At 36.6% G+C, this 18,042-nt stretch overlaps 1 protein-coding gene across 3 annotated transcripts in view; it reads left to right on the top strand.

Moving 5' to 3' along the window:
* Positions 1-18,042, top strand: part of C10H9orf85 (chromosome 10 C9orf85 homolog) — a 61,322-nt gene that overhangs the window by 22,843 nt on the left and 20,437 nt on the right. For 2 of the 3 annotated variants that reach the window (XM_068552683.1, XM_068552682.1), the window contains one exon: positions 4,964-5,070. The exons of the other annotated variant lie outside the window; for it this stretch is intronic. In XM_068552683.1, the coding sequence (XP_068408784.1) occupies positions 4,964-5,070 (107 nt within the window). The remainder of the gene's footprint in view (positions 1-4,963; positions 5,071-18,042) is intronic. 3 annotated transcript variants of the gene reach the window in all.

Genomic DNA, 18,042 nt, shown 5'->3' with positions numbered 1-18,042 from the left:
CTTAACCAAGTGATCAGTCAAATTTCTCATCACTGACTAGGTGAGAACTGGACATCTTGTGCCTCCTGACTTGGAGTAATGTGGAGTACATAGCAGTAGCACAAATGAACTGTTTTTGTCAAAAAAATCTTAAACCTGAATCTAATCAAGCCTTTAAACCTAACTTCCACCTTGCAGAACTATAGGACATAAAGCAATGAGTTAAATTACACCAAGAGAAACCAATCTTACAAATACAGAATGTGGAATATTCTCAAAGACAACTTGCCTGGTATTTTCAAAAACATCAGTGTATATGTATAACTGATTCACTTTGCTGTATACCTGAAATTAACACAACATTGTAAATCAACAATACTCCAATAAAAATTTTTTAAAAAATAATTGAAAAAAAAATCAGTGTAAAAGAGGGAAACCCTTCTAGATCAAAAGAGAGATAACAAACTGAACTTGAATACTGATTTGGGGGGGCAAGGGAGCAGTTGAGGACATTTCAGTGGAGACGGGCTACATTCAATGATAGTAGAGAATTATTTTTCATTTTTCTGAGGTGTGGTAATGGTATTGTGGTTAAGTAGGAGAAAGTCTATTTCCAGGATATGTATGATTGACAGGTGCAGTGTCTCGATGTTTGCAACTTATTTTAAGTGTACACGCACATAAAACGTTAACAGTTGTCTCTAGATAGTGTATACGGCTATGCATTAGTATTATTGTTTTAACTTTTTTCTGCATGTTTGAATTTTTCATAATAGAGGTGAATGTTTTTAGAACTCATTTGGGCGAAAGTATTTATTGAAGATGGCCTTATGATTTGCAGTGCATTTCTATAGATCTTATGAATATCAGGCCTCTGTATCTACTTTGCACGCCTGAAAATAACTTTTTTACTACACTGTGTTTGGCATGCTATAACACCAGCCTACTCTGAGAACTAAGGTAGAGAACAGCTCTATGAAATACTTTGAATTGTAAGGCTGTTTTTGAGAACATTGTTTACTGTATTATATGGTGTCCTTTTTGGGAAAATGAAACTTTGGGTTTCAATGACAAGAATAGTTGTGCTGCTTCTGAGAAACTGGATTTTTGGCATGTTACAGACATTGAATCAGGTAGGTGAGCAGAGCTCATGTTTTTTTGACTGCTAGAAAACTCACATCTCACTTGTGGCCGATCTCTAGCAAGTGCACTTCCCAGCTGTACTCCTGACTGCGTTGTAATTTTCCCTACCAACTCTCATTTTTCCCTCAATCTGACTCCCTCATCTATTTTTGGTTGTATTTATTTTATAAGATACTTTATGCCCAACAATGTTCTAGCCATATTAAAAGGATTTAAAATAATACAGTTTATGATTTGAAAGTCACAACCTAAAATACAGATTTTCACATTATTATTATTAGTCATATAATATCTTACTACTAAATTCAGAGATCCTTTATCCTCTAACCAAATTTAGAATAAAGGAGTGTTACTAGAAAATTTTAAAATATATACTTTTAAATATAGTTAAAATACAAAATTCCTATTTTCTGGAATAACACTGTTGTAGCTATATTGGCAGCAAATACCTTATTTTGGTGTAAGGCAGGGGAGAGAACAAGGCCATTCCATTCCACTCCATTCCATGGAAATTCAGCAGCAGTTAGAGTTGGCATTTTTCTTGAGAATTTGATTTTTTGATTTCTTTTTTTTTTTCAGTTAATGAAGGGAAGTAAAATATGCCACTGTTTTACCTTTAGCATTTCTGGAAGAATTATGATGTACAGAAAATCCTAATGAAAGATTATATTAGTTGCTCTTGTATGTTATTCAGATTCTTCCCCTGCAACACAGTAGTGCCTTCCTTCTGTTAAATGATACTTTATATTTTATAAAATATTTTTCAGCATCAGCATATTGATACAGATGTTATATTTACAATTCGCTCTTGCTACCTTCTTGGAGTTGTAGTCCTCACCCAGTTTTCTTTTGGGGATTGCTGTATTATTTTATCACTGATGCATTGTGGGATAACAACGTTTAACAGGGATAACAGCACTTACTATAAAATGTGTTGTATGAATTAATAATGGCTTAGACAGTTTTTAAGACTATGTGTATGTGAAGTAGGAGTGTCTTCTGATACATCTTAAGTCTATTCTAATTTTTAAAAGAAGTATTCATTGATAAAGAAGGTTTTCTTTTTTTAGCTAAGATTCTTAAGTCCAGTGGAATCTTCCACTGATGATTTTTTTCCTTTAGAGATCTGGATAGTAGCTTGTTAAACTAAATGATCTTTAAAGGCTTTTGTACTTAGAAAACTATGTTTTGATTTTATATTTGAACATGCTTAAATCTTAACCTTAAATAACCTATTATCTTCTACCATGAGGGACATGCTAAAATTAACTGCCAAGACAGGGTTAGTTGTAAACATAGGTGTAAGGTAAGATTGCCATCTCCTTTGCTCCAGGCGGAGTGATTCCTAGAACTAGGATTTGGCTTCCTTTGCTCACGTGTCTGGAATTCACTTTTTCTAGTTTGCCAAAAAACGGTAAAGCAAGGTACACAGTTTTCTTTCTGCAATTATTTTTAAGTGAAAGTACTGTTCATTCTCATTCATTCATTTCTTTTCTCATTCATTTCTTAACACATGAAAATCAAGTTTAATTTTGTAGTAGTGCCTGCTGGTCATGTGGGTGCTGTACAATGTCTCCATTTATACTGCTTCACACATCGCATACAGGACAAGTTCCCACAAAGACCTGTTTTGTTCTACTCTCGATCCACCCTAAAGAAACCAGTTTCCAAACTATGCACAGCTTTGTAAATCAAGATGAAATGGTCAGAAATTGGAACAGAAACAAGCAAGAAACCAAATAATCCTTCCTAGTTAACAAGTAGAGTGTGTTGTATATAATAAAATTGCAGGTAACGAAATGGTGTGCATTCTAAGAACATTCTAATTAGAAAGTTTATATCACATTCATATTATAATCATAGATCAAGTCATTAGTTTGTTTCTATTATTGTTACAGTTAGGAAAATATAAGCAATGCTTTCGGTAAGATATTCTAGGCAACAGAGGGCAGTGAGAACCAAAGATGAAATGTGGACCTTAGTTCTGGATATTTCTTAGCAAGCCCTGTATGCGATAACTAAGTGCCAAGGTTGATAAGAAGAGGAGTTTGGTGTTAGGCACAGATTTCCTTCTTTCTGGCAACAGTCAGTGGACCACAGAAAAGAGGGAATATAGTGGCATGCCGAATTTCTCTTCCCAGGGACTCTCCTTCTAGGTCAGGAAGAAAAGAATCCCCACACACAATTCATAAGGAATAGAATATGTTTTTCACCACAGGGTTAAATTCACACATAATGTATTCACAGCTTAATTTATGGTTTTTGAAAATATCCTTGAAATTTCTCTTGGAATAAACATTTTGTCATTATTTTACCTTCTTGTTTAGAACCTTAAAGAATATCAAGTGCTGTTCAGGAGTTTTGTTTTCTTTCAGATGATTTCTAAATATTGTGCTTTTAACTCAGTATCAAATAACCCTCCAAAGAATCTGCATCTTTTGGGATGCTTTTTTTTTCTCCTTTTGAGAAATTAAAAAAGGAAGCAAAGGAAGCGAACTTAAAATGTCCTTTCTTCATTATTCCAACAATAGGCAAAGACCAGGCTTCCACAACCAAAGTAAGTTAGAGAATTCCCAGAGTATTTAATGAAAATATATAGTGAAAATATATAGCTTCCACAACCAAAGTAAGTTAGAGAATTCCCAGAGTATTTAGTGAAAATATATAGTATTTAGTGAAAATATATAGTGGAAATATATAGTGAAAACATGACACATTTAAAAATTTCCCTTCCTCATTTCCCAACACATTTTGAGACGAATATTATAATAAAAATGTTTATTTTCTTCATAAAGCCTCTTTTCTACCACAGTCACATGCACATATTTATTTTCTGTTTTGAAGAAACCAGGTTAGCAAGGTAACTTTTCGAAGACATCTTTACATGAGAATACAAAAGGTTTAAATTGAATAATTAAATACCTTCTTGCTTCCAGCTGCTTCTCCCTGGCTCTCCTTTCTCAAGTTTCTTAGTCTCTGCTGTCGCCTGCAGACTGACAATTCAGGACTGTCTAATTTCTCCGTTTAATTTCTCATTTCTCAGTGGTAAGATTTGAATTGTCAAAACAGTAGTCTTAAAATATGAATTAGATTTTCTTTTTTATTACTACCTTTTTTTGAGATATAACGTATGTACAGTAAAATGCATCTATCTTAACTATACAGTTTGAGTTGTAAAATAAATATGCATCAGAATCAATGGGGATGTGCTTAAAATACTTCTTCCAGGAAATTAAAAAGCTCCCTAGATGATTCAGAGCTACAGCCAGTTAAGGATCTTTGCCTTTGTAAAGAGCCAAATTGATAATGTACATAAATATGCATAGTATACCATCAAATGTTACCCAGGTTGAAGTTAGGTTGCTATTTAAAAAAAAACTTAGGCCTTCCCTAGTGGCGCAGTATTTAAGAATCCGCCTGCTAATGCAGGGGACATGGGTTTGAGCCTTGGTCCGGGAAGATCCCACATGCCATGAAGCAACTAAGCCCGTGCTCCACAACTACTGAGGCTGTGTTCTAGAGCCCGCGAGCCGCAACTACTGAGCCTGCATGCCACAACTACTGAAGCCCACACACCTAGAGCCCATGCTCTGCAACAAGAGTAGCCATTGCAATGAGAAGCCTGCGCACCACAACAAGGAGTAACCCCCACTCACTGCAACTAGAGAAAGCCCGTGCAGCAACGAAGATCCAAAGCGGCCAAAAGTAAATAAATAAATTTATAAAAATACATAAATAAAATTAAAATATAAAAACCCTTAAATTTCTCATGTACCTTTTGGGGTTTGTAATACTGGCTCACAAGTGAAATTCTCAATTTGTTTTTCTGTTTCTTTTTAAGAAAATTAATGCAAAACTTCATGATGGAGTATGTCAGCATTGTAAAGAAGTTCTTGAGTGGCGTGTAAAATACAGCAAGTACAAACCCTTATCAAAGCCTAAAAAATGGTAAGTAAGTTTCTTAATTACCTCACCAGTTATATCAGTATCATAGTATATGACTTCATTCCCTGATTTTCAGAATCGTGTCCAGATAAATATTAAGGTGAATAGAGAAAAAATTTCCATTCTTCCCTGTAGAATAGAATTTCATCTTACATGCTGAATCCCAGCTTGTGAAGGCAAATAGATTGAAAGGGTGGATTCACCATTCCCCTCCCCATTCTCCCCTAAATAAATAATGCACCATTTTTATAGCATCTTGTTCATAAAATGAGACTAGGCTTAAGGCAGAGAAGGGAAAGTTTGTTTTGCAAAATTCTATCTCCCACTGATGAGATAATAATATTTACTATTTAATTTACTAAATTAAATAATATTTTTTACCAAAGGGGGTCTTAAAAATGGTCTGACCTTTTCATTTCACCCATGAAGATTACTGAAATGGCTTAGATTGAGTATCATAAATAAATCACTAGATTGATAATTTATAATTTCATTCCTTTGAAGTTTTGGGTCTACATGAAAAGACACTGGACTTTGTTTCTCATCTCTCTGTCCTTTACCCTTCCTCTGTAATTTTGGCATTCTGTTTTATCAGCTTTATGTACACCCTGGTGCTGCTCCCTTACATCCTTTGGCTCAGCTGACTAAGGGCCATATTGGAGGGTAATTGCTGCCTAAAAGAGAAAACTGATTATTTTACATATAAAAATTAGCATTAATATGTACAGTATTACTTTTACAATTATGAGTTTTAATTTGGTAGTCTATGTAATAGCTATTTAGAATACATTTGTTCATTGTTGCTTTATTTTACTTTTAGCTATTCAGTAGTAGCAACTTCCTTAAATGTATTCCCTCTTCCTCTTTGGGAGGAAGTTTTAATTAAAGTTTGGAAGTCAGTCTAAATAATAAATATGATATAACCTTTGCTGTTTATTTCTATTGAAAAATTATGTCAGCTTTTTTGTGGATCTTTAACTCAAGCTATGGGGTAATTTGTTTATTTGAGAATTTTAACAGCTTTGAATGTTTGGGCATTTTAGTTTGCTTAAGATGCTTCTTTTTAATACTGAAAGGTTAAAAACCTCAAGTAAAGATAGACTAACTTCAGCTTTTTAGAATTTTTATTTCTGTATTGCTCTTTCAGAGCAAATTTTTAGTATTTATTATAGGTATAGCTGATCCCCTTTTAAATAGCTATACAAGTTTCTGTCTCCTATCTTCCAGTCTTTCCTTTGTATTCTCTAGCATTTCCTCCCCAAACAAAACACTTTTAAAGAAAATTTAAAAGTTTTATGCTCATTGGCCCAAATTAGCAGTAGGGAAATTTGGCAACTGTTTGTACTGTTCAATGCTAGATTTCCATGAATGGAGTAACTCTGTTCCCTACCATAGAAATTAGATGCTGATTCACTATAAACTGTGTAGTTTTAGTTAATAGGCCTAATACAAGATTTGTAGTTTTTTGAATATTTTCAACAGGTCTTTCTTTTTATAAAGGTATTCTGAGATTTCATCACCAATCTCCATTTTTCTCTTGGTAGTGCTAGTTCCTAAAAGAATTTTTATATGTAGTAAGTATTTACGTAGCTGTAGAGTTTTAATAGATTCATGATATAACAAAGGAAATAATTTAAAAACATTTGTGCCTTATCCATTATCTGCATTTTAATCTCTTATCTTTAATTTGTGCTGCATCCTTTATGTTTATCTTCATTGAATGTGCCAGTACATAAAAGATCATATCAATTATTATATATTTTCCAGATGCTGTGATTTGCTATAGAATTTCTTTTTTTTTTTTAAAGTTTTTGTTGAATTTGTTACAGTATTGCTTCTGCTTTATGTTTCAGTTTTTTTGGCCCCAAAGCATGTGGGATCTTAGCTCCCCAACCAGGGATCAAACCCACACCCCCAGCATTGGAAGGCAAAGTCTTAACCACTAGACCGCCAGGGAAGCCCCATGCTATAGAATTTCTGAACTTATTTTAGACAGCTCTTGAATTTTTGTTCTTTTTGTGTATTACTTATGGCCTTAATATTTTTATGGCTCCAGAAGAATTTGTATACTATAAATCCTAGAAGAACAGATATTTTATTCAGATAGAAAGACTCCGTTAAAAACAAAAGGAAAAGGAAACAGTTAACAAATCTTATGTTTAGTTCCAGAAAACTTATAACACAACAACCTAAGAATGGTCGAATGTGGACACATGGACCCAAAGGTCAGCAACTCTGTCCTGTCTTGGAGTCATTGAAGTCCTTGGAGTCAGGGAAGCTCGTGGTGATGTTGCCAATAGCCGGTAGTATGTGACTCAGAGGCCTTCGAAATGAGAGCTAGAAGAGGACCTCAGGAGCTGCTGTTCTGTATCACCCTGAAGCAGATGAGGTTAGCCATAGAATAGCTCCCACTGAATGCAAAATGAAGGAAGTATATTGTACAAATACCAAAGTACAGGTAACAAGACGTTAAAGCCTAAAGGAAGATCTCTAGTAATAAAGAAGCCCAAGCTAATACAAAAATGATAGCTTATGAGAGACTAAGAAACTACTAGTTAAAACAAGTCTGAACACGTTATTTAGGAGGTCAACTTGCCTGGCCTAGAATATCATGAATTTCAGGTTACGTTAGAATTTTAGATTACATTAAGCATTTTAGAAAGCCTAGCTTTCAAACTCCAAACCAAGATTGAGTGTTATAGAAAGCATAAATCACCTATGTACACTTTGCTGTCTCTGCATATCAAAACTTGACCAACACTATAAGGTTTTTAAATCCATTGATGAACAGTGCTTAAAGTAGCATAACTTGTTTTGAAATTTTAAATGTTTTGTTCAAGCTAATCACTTATAAATTAAATTTGTCCTTTGTTAGGATTTGTATAAGAAGTTTACTTTGACACTAGATATGTCTTTTGTGTAAAGATTCATTTTCCAGCACCCTGAATATTACTTTTGGTTAAAATGCTGAGCATTGTTTCACTTGTCTAACTGTCTCATGCCACAAATTATGTAACCAAATGATGTACATAAAGAAGAGTTCAGCAGAACATAAAATGGAGGAGGAGGTACTGTTTATAAGTGACATTTCTTTTGGAATGAGGTAATATTCTGAATATTGGGAAAATTAATGCCTTTTCTCCCATTTGTTTGGCATGTGAATCACCAAAAACCGCGCACGTCTAGCAAATTTCCACTGTCCATGGGATCTGATACCAAACATTTAGATCCAAGAAACAGAGTTTGACATCTAAACTCTTCAGACTTCTTTGTTTCAACCATGGGAAGCAAAAATTGTACGGTGTTTGTAAGTGGCAGACAATATTTTCATGTTTCTCTTTTTCCTTCAGTAAGGTGACGTGCTACAGAATTTTTATAAGCATGTTCTTTATGACAATTTCTCCCAATTACTGAAAACAACCCTGGACCATTCCCAGAGACTTTTAAGAAAAGAACAGATGTCCTAACTAGAGCTGAAAGAGGGAAGAGTTGAAAACTGTGTTTTTGCTAGAGAGGGATGGGATGATGGCTGTGAGGGGAAGGGGATAAAATGCATGTCACGTATTAGTGATGTGTGAACAATGCGATACTGATATGATACTACCCTTTGATATAAGATAATTTTAAATGTCATTGAGTATGCAAAGCTTTAGGTCTTTATAGAAACAAAGTGAAAGGCTCATAAAGATAATGCTTAGTTTTTTACAGCTTCTCATCTCTGTAAAAGCGCTAAGATGAGCTACCATCCTTGTTTTACACTCTGTCACTTAATCAGAGGTCAGTGTAGTTGTACCAGGATTTCCCCATCATTTTGGCTCATGTTTTTTTATTTGGAGGCGAGAAATCGCTACTCCCTGGTGGAGGGCTGTTGTGGTGCTATGACAGACATCTCCCTTGACCCCTGAATAGTATAATCATTATTAAGATTACTGCTAGATGTAAGAATTGTGGTTCAGGACGAGTCTAAATCTTTTTGTATAAAACCTCATTTTTCAAGGGGAATTACCTGGTGGTCCAGTGGTTGGGACTCCGCGCTTTCAGCGCTTTCACTGTGGAGTGTGGGGTTCGGTCCCTGGTTGGGGAACTAAGATCTCTGCAAGTCACGCAGCGAGGCCAAAACAAAAAACAAAAAAACCCCTCATTTTTCAAGTGCCTTGTTTTTCGTTTTTTGGTTTTTTGTTTAACATCTTTATTGGAGTATAATTGCTTTACAATGGTGTGTTAGTTTCTGTCAAGTGCCTTGTTTTTGACTTTTGGGGGAAAAGAAAAAAAACCCAAAGATAAATTAAAACCATTCGTTACCATTCCTGGTCAGTCACAAGCCACTCATGAACACTGTAAATAATTTTAGGTGTGGAGCTGAAAATTATTGGAAAAGCAAGGAATCTTAAAAGTATAAAGGGATTTGTATAACTCTTAAAGAAGAAAGGAATCTTGATATTTTTCACTTAAAACTCATTTATAGACATTTATATTATTTTCTGGGTAGTACAAATACAGATGGTTAAAAGACTGTCCCCTTCCTCAAGCAATGTAAGAAAATGAAATGGGCTCTTTTCTTTCTTTCTTTTTTTTTTTTATTCTGGGCTCAGAGGGATTAAATATCTTATCAAGATAAGAAAGTAAAGCAGATGGAGTTAAGATTCAGATGCAAATTGTCTTATTTCAAAGCTCTGTTTTTCCACTTTCCCACAGTGATTTCTGTGTTTTATTATTCATTCAAAAAGTCCTTTTTCCCTCTTCACCTGAGCCTAATACTATATTAATTTTTATAAGTCACCTATCTTGTTTATGGAAGTTTCCTCCTGCTGAGTAGTATATATAGTCCTGCTTTTTTTTTTTTTTTTTGAAATGCATGTATCTAGACAAATAGATTTTACTTTTAGGTCCTGAAATGCCTAAGGCATAGAAACTTCTTATGCCTTGTGTTTCAGGTAACCAAGCAACCTTTTTTCTCCTGTCAGTTTTGAAATGTGGTAGGCAAATACCCGCATATGTGTTAGAGTCTCTAGCCTGTTTGTTTTCTCTTCCTACCCATTAAAAAGAAATCACCAGTAATATAGTGTTAGCTCATGTTTAACATTACCATTAGAAGAGAAAGGAGAAGCTAGTATAAAATAGCAACAGGCCACAAACAGATTAGAGTCTGGGAGGGGAGGATTTTGCCTCCTAGGGGATATTTGGCAGTGTCTGGAGACTTTTTGATTGTCATGACTAGAGAATTTGGGAGGGATCCTACTGGCATCTAGGAGGTAGAGGCCAGGTGTAGGCTAAACATCCCACAGTGCCCAGGACAGCCCTCACAACGAATCTATAGCCGCCTGACCTGGCAGTAGTTTCGTGGTTGAGGAACCCTGTTGCATACAAAATAGATGGATACCCACAGGGTCAAGCCACTGAAATGTCGTACGTATTTGGTTCAGTGGTTTTCAAACTTTGCAGCTATAGAATTTTTGAATAAAACAAAAGGTTAAAAAACAAAACAAAACAAAAGGTTACCCAGGAGTCCACTGAATGCTACAGACCAAAATGGAGCTGCCCTGAATGGAGAGAAGACCTTAAATACCAAAAGAAGAATGTTGATTGAAAGTAGATTTCATCCGAAACGTATTTCAAGTGAAGAAGAGAAGAACTGGTGTACCATGCCTTGGAACCACATTGCTCTAGGGATGTCTGGCCAGTTTCATGACTTGTGGGTGCTTTATGCCTAAAACAATGTTTGCTTTTCATTAAACAAAGTCACTCCCCCTGGTCCTCACATCCAGGTATTCACTTCTTTTTTAATTAATTTATTTATTTTTGGCTGCATTGGGTCTTCATTGCTGCGCACGGGCTTTATCTAGTTGCGGCGAGCGGGGGCTACTCTTAGTTGCCGTGCACGGGCTTCTCATTGCAGTGACTTTTCTTGTTGCAGAGCGTGGGCCCTAGGCGCGTGGGCTTCAGTAGTTGCGGCCTGCGTGCTCAGTAGTTGTGGCCTGTGGGCTCTAGAGCGCAGGCTCAGTAGTTGTGGAGCACGGGCTTAGTTGCTCCGCAACACGTGGGATCTTCCTGGACCAGGGATCGGACCCACGTCTCCTGCATTGGCAGGCGGATTCTTAACCACTGCACCACCAGGGAAGTCCCCAGGTATTGCACTTCTTACTTGACAATTTTAAAACGTATTGCCTCTTAATTTTTATCTCCACTGACTGCCCTGGTGCAATCCTTATCTCTTCATATGTCATTGCATTAAATAAATAAATTCTCCTCTATCTCATCTCTAGTCCCTTGGTTCAGATGAATAAAATAGTGTTTTTAAAAAGGCTTATTTCAGGGGCTTCCCTGGTGGCGCAGTGGTTGAGAATCTGCCTGCCAATGCAGGGGACACGGGTTCAAGCCCTGGTCTGGGAAGATCCCACATGCCGCGGAGCAACTGGGCCCGTGAGCCACAATTACTGAGCCTGCGCGTCTGGAGCTTGTGCTCCGCAAGAAGAGAGGCCGCGATAGTGAGAGGCCCGCGCACCGCGATGAAGAGTGGCCCCCACTTGCCACAACTAGAGAAAGCCCTCACACAGAAACGAAGACCCAACACAACCAAAAATAAATAAATAAATAAAATTTAAAAAAAAAAAAAGGCTTATTTCACATAAATGTTTCAAGTGCTCTTGTGGGGAAGAGTTGGGTCTCCAGCAGCAGGAAGCTAAGTGGAACTTTGTCCTCCCAGAAGTTTTGCTTTTGTATGTTTACTGTAGTGTGCTGGGGGAATGGATGGAGGTGGTCCTCTAAACTGTTGGAGAAAATAAAAAGTAGTACTACTGGGGAGAAAGTGAGGTGTTGCCCAACAGGTCATGCCACCCTATTGCTTGCCTCTCTAACCAGATGTTTGCTCCATCTTTACTAAAAGCTTTTTTTTTTTTTTAATTAGCCAAACTAAATCCTTAAAGATAATCTTTTATAGACCAACTGTGTTCTTTTTTTAAGTTGTCTATCTATCTATCTATTTTTGTAGTGGTGGTAAAAAACACATAACATAAAATTTGCCATCTCAGCCATTTAAAAGTGTACCGTTCGGTAGTGTTATGTATAATCACATGTGCAGTAGATCTCCAGAGCTTTTTCATCTTGCAAGTTTGAAGCTCTATAACCCATTTAACAACAACTCCCCTTTTCTCCTTTCCTCAGTTCTTGGTAAACACCATTCTGCTTTCTGTTGTTTTGAATTTGACTACTTTAAATACTTCATATAAATGCAATCATACAGTGTATGTCTTTTTTTTGACTTTCATTTCACTTAGCATAATGTCTTCAAGGATCGTTTGTGTTGCAGCATGTGACAGAATTTCCTTCCATTTTAAACCTGAATAATAATTGTGTGTGTGTGTCTATGTATCACATTTTGTTTATCCACTCATCCATTGATGGACCTTTAGGTGGCTCCCATCTCTTGGCTATTTTGAATACTGCTGTGAACATTGTTGGGCAGATATCTCTTCGAGACTCTGTTTTCAGTTCTTTGCATGTATACCCAGAAGAAGGATTGGTGGATCATATGGTAGCTCTGTTTTCATGAGGCTTCTCCATACTTTTTTCTATAGTGATCACACTATTTTATAATCCTATCAACGGTGCACAAGGGTTCAAATTTCTCTACGTACTTGCCAAAATATGTTAACTCCCTTTTTTTTAAAGGGAAGAAGTATTGTACTCTTAAAATTCTGCCTAATAAAGAGTACCACTGCCCTCACTTTTCAAAGAAAGCAAATTAATGCACAGAAAGCACCAGGTATATCCAGCAGTAATGGTTAAATCATGATAGTACCTTGCACTCATTCCTTGGTGCTGAATTATTGTATTTGTCCATCAGTTGGCATTCATTACTTGTATTTGTTCATTGCGCAAACACTATAACATGAATCTCCTTGAACGAGTTATAATCACATTTTAGATAGATAGATTCTATTAGTAAGTATCCAAGGTGTACTTGCTTTCATTGCTTAGGAACTGAGCATACTACTTACTTCACTATGAGGTACCTGAAAAATAATGTTTGCAATATGCCGTGACCAGTCCAAATTGAGCCCTTATTCCTCCATATAATCTGAGTTTATAGCGTCTGAGTGAAGATCCGTTGTTTAGGTGGCTAATTCTACAATCCACGTGTTTTGAACATTTTGACTTGCCTCCCTTTTGATGTATTGTAAAACTGAGCACATTTATCAGCTCTGCATTCTAGAAGCACAGCTTCTGTTATTAAAATACACCTTTGACAAGTCCCTGAGCCATTATTGGCCTAAAGCTATATTGCATGCATGGGAAAGATAAATAGATTCAAATGAAAAGGAAAAATAAATGGATTTTTAAATAAATTATTAGAGAAAGAATTTTTCCTTTTTTAAATTTGAAGAAAATATGTCAGGACATCTGAAAATTAAATGCTTTGTTTATTGTAGAATCTTCTAATAGAAAAATTGTCTCAGTGCTAATAAACATTGGTGCTTAACGAAATTAATTGGGATGGAAATGCAAAAGCTTTATATTTTATAAATATTATATTTCATAGCCAGAGAAGGCTCTTGACTTGGTGATATTTTATATAGTGAAATGGCTACAGATAAACAAACAAAGTTGAATTTCTTAAAAACTGGTAAAAATTGGGGACTTCCCTGGCAGTCCAGTGGTTAAGACTTGGCCTTCCAATGCAGGGGGCGCAGGTTGGATCCCTGGTCTGGGAGCTAAGATCCCACATGCCTCTCGGCCAAAAAACCAAAACATAAAACAGAAGCAATATTGTAACAAATTCAATAAAGACTTTAAAAACGGTCCACATCAACCCATGATGCTCGCACCATCCGCTACCCTGATCCCCTCATCAAGGTGAATGACACCATTCAAATTGATTTGGAGACTGGCAAGATTACTGATTTCTTCAAATTTGACACTGGTAACCTGTGCATTGTGACTAGAGGTGCTAACCTGGGAAGAATTGGTGTGATCACTAACCGGGAGAGACATCCTGGTTCTTTTGATGTAGTTCATGTGAAAGATGCCAATGGCAATAGCTTTGCCACGCGGCTCTCCAACATTTTCGTTATTGGCGAAGGCAACAAACCGTGGATCTCTTTTCCTCGTGGAAAGGGTATCCGCCTTACCATTGCTGAGGAGAGAGACGAGACTGGCAGCCAAACAGAGTAGTGGATAAAATGATCTCTAAGTGACGTGATTGGGGAAGTCTTTGTACTTATAGATAATACTACATAATTAATAGCCTCTTCAGTGTTAAAAAAAAAAAAATGGTTCACATCAAAAAAATCTTTAAAAAAAAAAAACTGGTAAAAATTGGATGCTTAATTTATGGGTTTATTGCCTGACAACTGGCTTTTATTCCCTTCCTTCCTTCCTGTTTTTCTATTTTTCTTTCTTTCTATTTTTCTTTTTTTCTTTCTTTCTTTCGCTGGCACCATGTATTATATATATTGTATATACCTATATATAGCATATATATATTATTGTGGTAAATAAAGACTGGCTTTCTATACATTCTTTTATTTTTACCATTTAAAATAAACATAGTTGGATTGTTTATCTGGTTTAAAGATTATTAGGCTCTTTCTAATCTTACCCCCCAAACCCCATCATTTTTATTATTTTTTTAATTTTTATTTATTTATGGCTGTGTTGGGTCTTCGTTTCTGTGCGAGGGCTTTCTCCAGTTGTGGCAAGCGGGGGCCACTCTTCATCGCGGTGCGCGGGCCTCTCACTATCGCGGCCTCTTCTTCTTGCGGAGCACAGGCTCCAGACGCGCAGGCTCAGTAATTGTGGCTCACGGGCCCAGTTGCTCCGCGGCATGTGGGATCTTCCCAAACCAGGGCTCGAACCCGTGTCCCCTGCACTGGCAGGCAGATTCTCAACCACTGCGCCACCAGGGAAGCCCCATCATTTTTATTATTAACTTAGGGTATTAGACTGGGTGGAAATAGAAGGTGAAGTTTATACCAGTTGTGTTCATTACATTTTACAAATTTTATTGGCTTGGCGAAAAGAGTTGGAATTTTTAAGTGGTGAATTAAATTTTGCACCAAGTCTAGGCAACATCCCAATCAATTTCATTGAAATAAATACATTATTAAATATCACATTTCCAGACCAGTGAAAAATTGATTACTTACTGTTACAAAGAATGTAATAAATTAGGAAGGAAAGTTGTTCTAAAATAAAATAGGAGAAAAGGATATTTAATGATTAAACCTTCATTGTCAGTCAGGTCCTCTCTCTAGATGTGTGTGTACCTATATGCAGTTTACTTGAAAATTCAAGTAAGTTTGTGATGGCAGAGGTGATTGGGATGAAGATAGTTTAACAGTGTATGCTATCTGCCAGAATCTAAGCAGAATTAAAAGATATAAAGACTCAACTGTAGTTTGACGCTTTCTTTTCCTTCCCCTTCCTGCCTTCATCCCCCATCAACCTGGGAAAGGTGTACTGTAAATAGCTGGGGAAACCCCTGCAGTTGTGTGCCTTTTTCCTTTCAGACAGCATGACTTCCATGAATAGGAACTGGGAGTGGCATTGCAGAGACTATGTCTTAGATCAGTAAAGTACTTTTAGTACTCTGGGATGCAGAAATAGCTTTGTTATTATAGAACCTTCTCCTTTACTTGTATTTTAGAAATCCAATTTTACTTTTACTGTTTGGGCACTGAAATGATGTATTCTTTCTGATTTGGATCTTAATTGTAAAAGGTAGAAGCCAGAAAGCTAAGAAGTCCCTTAAAAGTAGAAATTATATTCTGTTGGTGAGACTTGGGAGAATTTATTGCTGGAATTCTTCAGAGAATTATCAGGAACTTGATACTGTTTGAGGAATCATGGTAAAAGGAAAGGAAAAGATCTCAAATACTTAGAGCTGGCCTAAGATCACATAAAGCTAGATTTCACTTTAACCCTAGTACTGTACATTTTTCCATTTTTCTGATAGCGTCTTAAGCAAGTAGATAATTAAGATATTAGTATTGAACTTTGCATGTCTTCAAAGCTTTATCATATATATTGGCTTCTAGTAAGAACCCTATGGAGGTAGGAGCAGCAGATGAAAAAGTGGCCTTAGAAAAATTAGGCGACTTACCCTAGGCACAGCTGGTAAACAGCGGATTCAAAATTAGAATGCAGAGTTTTTTTTGTTTGTTTTTTCATAATCTCTCATTCCTGGCTTTCATTTTAATGTCAGATCCCTAAGGTTTGACTCAAAGTCATCCACTATGACTTGAACCATTTCTATACCTTAAATTAACGAACACAAAATTTTCCCTTGTAGAATGAAAACATATCTGTTAAAAAACTTTGTTTTGTATAACCAGATTTTCCTTACTTGACCTACAAGAACCAAGAAACCTGCCCTGTATTTGAAAGATAATTTAGTATAATCTACATGTTTTGTTAGGAACAAAATTGTCTCTAGGAAGAGTCCAGGGTAGTGATGGAGGACATTATCCCAAACATAGCTATTTTCTGACAAAGAAATGGTATTGCTAGGGATAACAGACAAAAAATTTGGTTCAGTTTGCAATTATTTTTTTAAAAATAAATTTATTTATTTGTTTTTATTTTTGGCTGTGTTGGGGTCTTTGTTGCTGCATGTGGGCTTTCTCTAGTTTCGGCGAGCAGGGGCTACTCGTCATTGGGGGGCGCGGGCTTCTCATTGCGGCGGCTTCTCTTGTGGAGCACGGGCTCCAGGCACGTGGGCTTCAGTAGTTGCGGCATGCGGGCTCAGTAGTTGTGGTTCATGGGCTCTCTAGAGTGCAGGTTCAGTAGTTGTGGCACACGGGCTTAGTTGCTCTGCGGCACGTGGGATCTTTCCGGACCAGGGCTTGAACCCGTGTCCCCTGCCTTGGCAGGCAGATTCTTAACCACTGTGCCACCAGGGAAGCCCTGCAATTATTTTAAATAGCATCTTCAATGTACAAGACACTTTGCTATGTATTATAGAAGATACCAAAATGACTCTGTGACACCAAGGAATTTACAATCTGTTAGGAGAGGTGGGCCCACAGATAACTCTGTTGGCAGGTCGCAAGAAGTGCTAGGTGTAAGTAAAAGGAGACAGAGACCCAAAAGGCACAAGTTAAGACCGCAGAGGAATAATAAGATGAAAATAGGAAAGACAGATCTAGAAAAGGTAGTAGAGTGCTGTAAACAATGTTTACAGGAAACCCTATAAGGAAGGCACCAAGAAATGGAGGGAAAATGAACAAGAATCCCCTGTTCTCTTTGATGGACAATGCAGGTACTCTCAAACTGTCTCTATATGTCTTGTCTTTGGGTTCTACGTAAGTTGTCATTTGTTCATTCATTTGCTTTTATTTTTTCTTTCCTCTTGTTACATAATCTTGGTGATTCATAAACATTAATCAGTGTTGCCTGTCAAAAAGATCTGCTTTGAATATACGTTTAACAAAGAGAACACAAGACAGAATTTTGGTTTAGCGGTTAGATTTCTAGCCTTAAAAAAAGTGTATTGATCACTAATTTTTTTTTGATCTTTTATCAAACAAAAGTAAACATTGTTATATACTACAGTATGATCAGTCCTTCCATGTATACCAGTGTGTGGCAATAAGCTATATATAAGAGAGAAAGACAGTGAGTGTCAGTTTGGCCTCTTTGGTTTAGCTCTTCAACTCCAGCATTTCTTAGAATAGTTTGAGGCTCTGATGGTTAATCAGTGATAGGAGAGTCACGTCACCACATTCCAGGAGTATTAAAATGTCCTAGGGTGGAGTTTCAGTCACAGGCCACTCTGCATCATATTATAGTATACAGTGACTGTAAACCCTGACTTTATTCTTGCCCAGAACTTTGGTCTTTAATACTTAAAGGTAAAAGTGGAGAGTTTTCTTTACTATCATCACTTGTGCACCTGTGCATAAAGCCTACTTTTTGACATTAATATTGATTGATACAGCAAGCTTTGATTTTAAATTACCTGCTCCAAGTAATAGT

This window comes from Eschrichtius robustus, chromosome 10 (genome assembly GCF_028021215.1).
Source record: "Eschrichtius robustus isolate mEscRob2 chromosome 10, mEscRob2.pri, whole genome shotgun sequence".
NCBI classification, from domain to species: Eukaryota; Metazoa; Chordata; class Mammalia; order Artiodactyla; family Eschrichtiidae; genus Eschrichtius; species Eschrichtius robustus.
The sequence above is the reverse complement of the archived record's forward strand: the minus strand, read 5'-3'. Positions and strand labels throughout refer to the sequence as shown.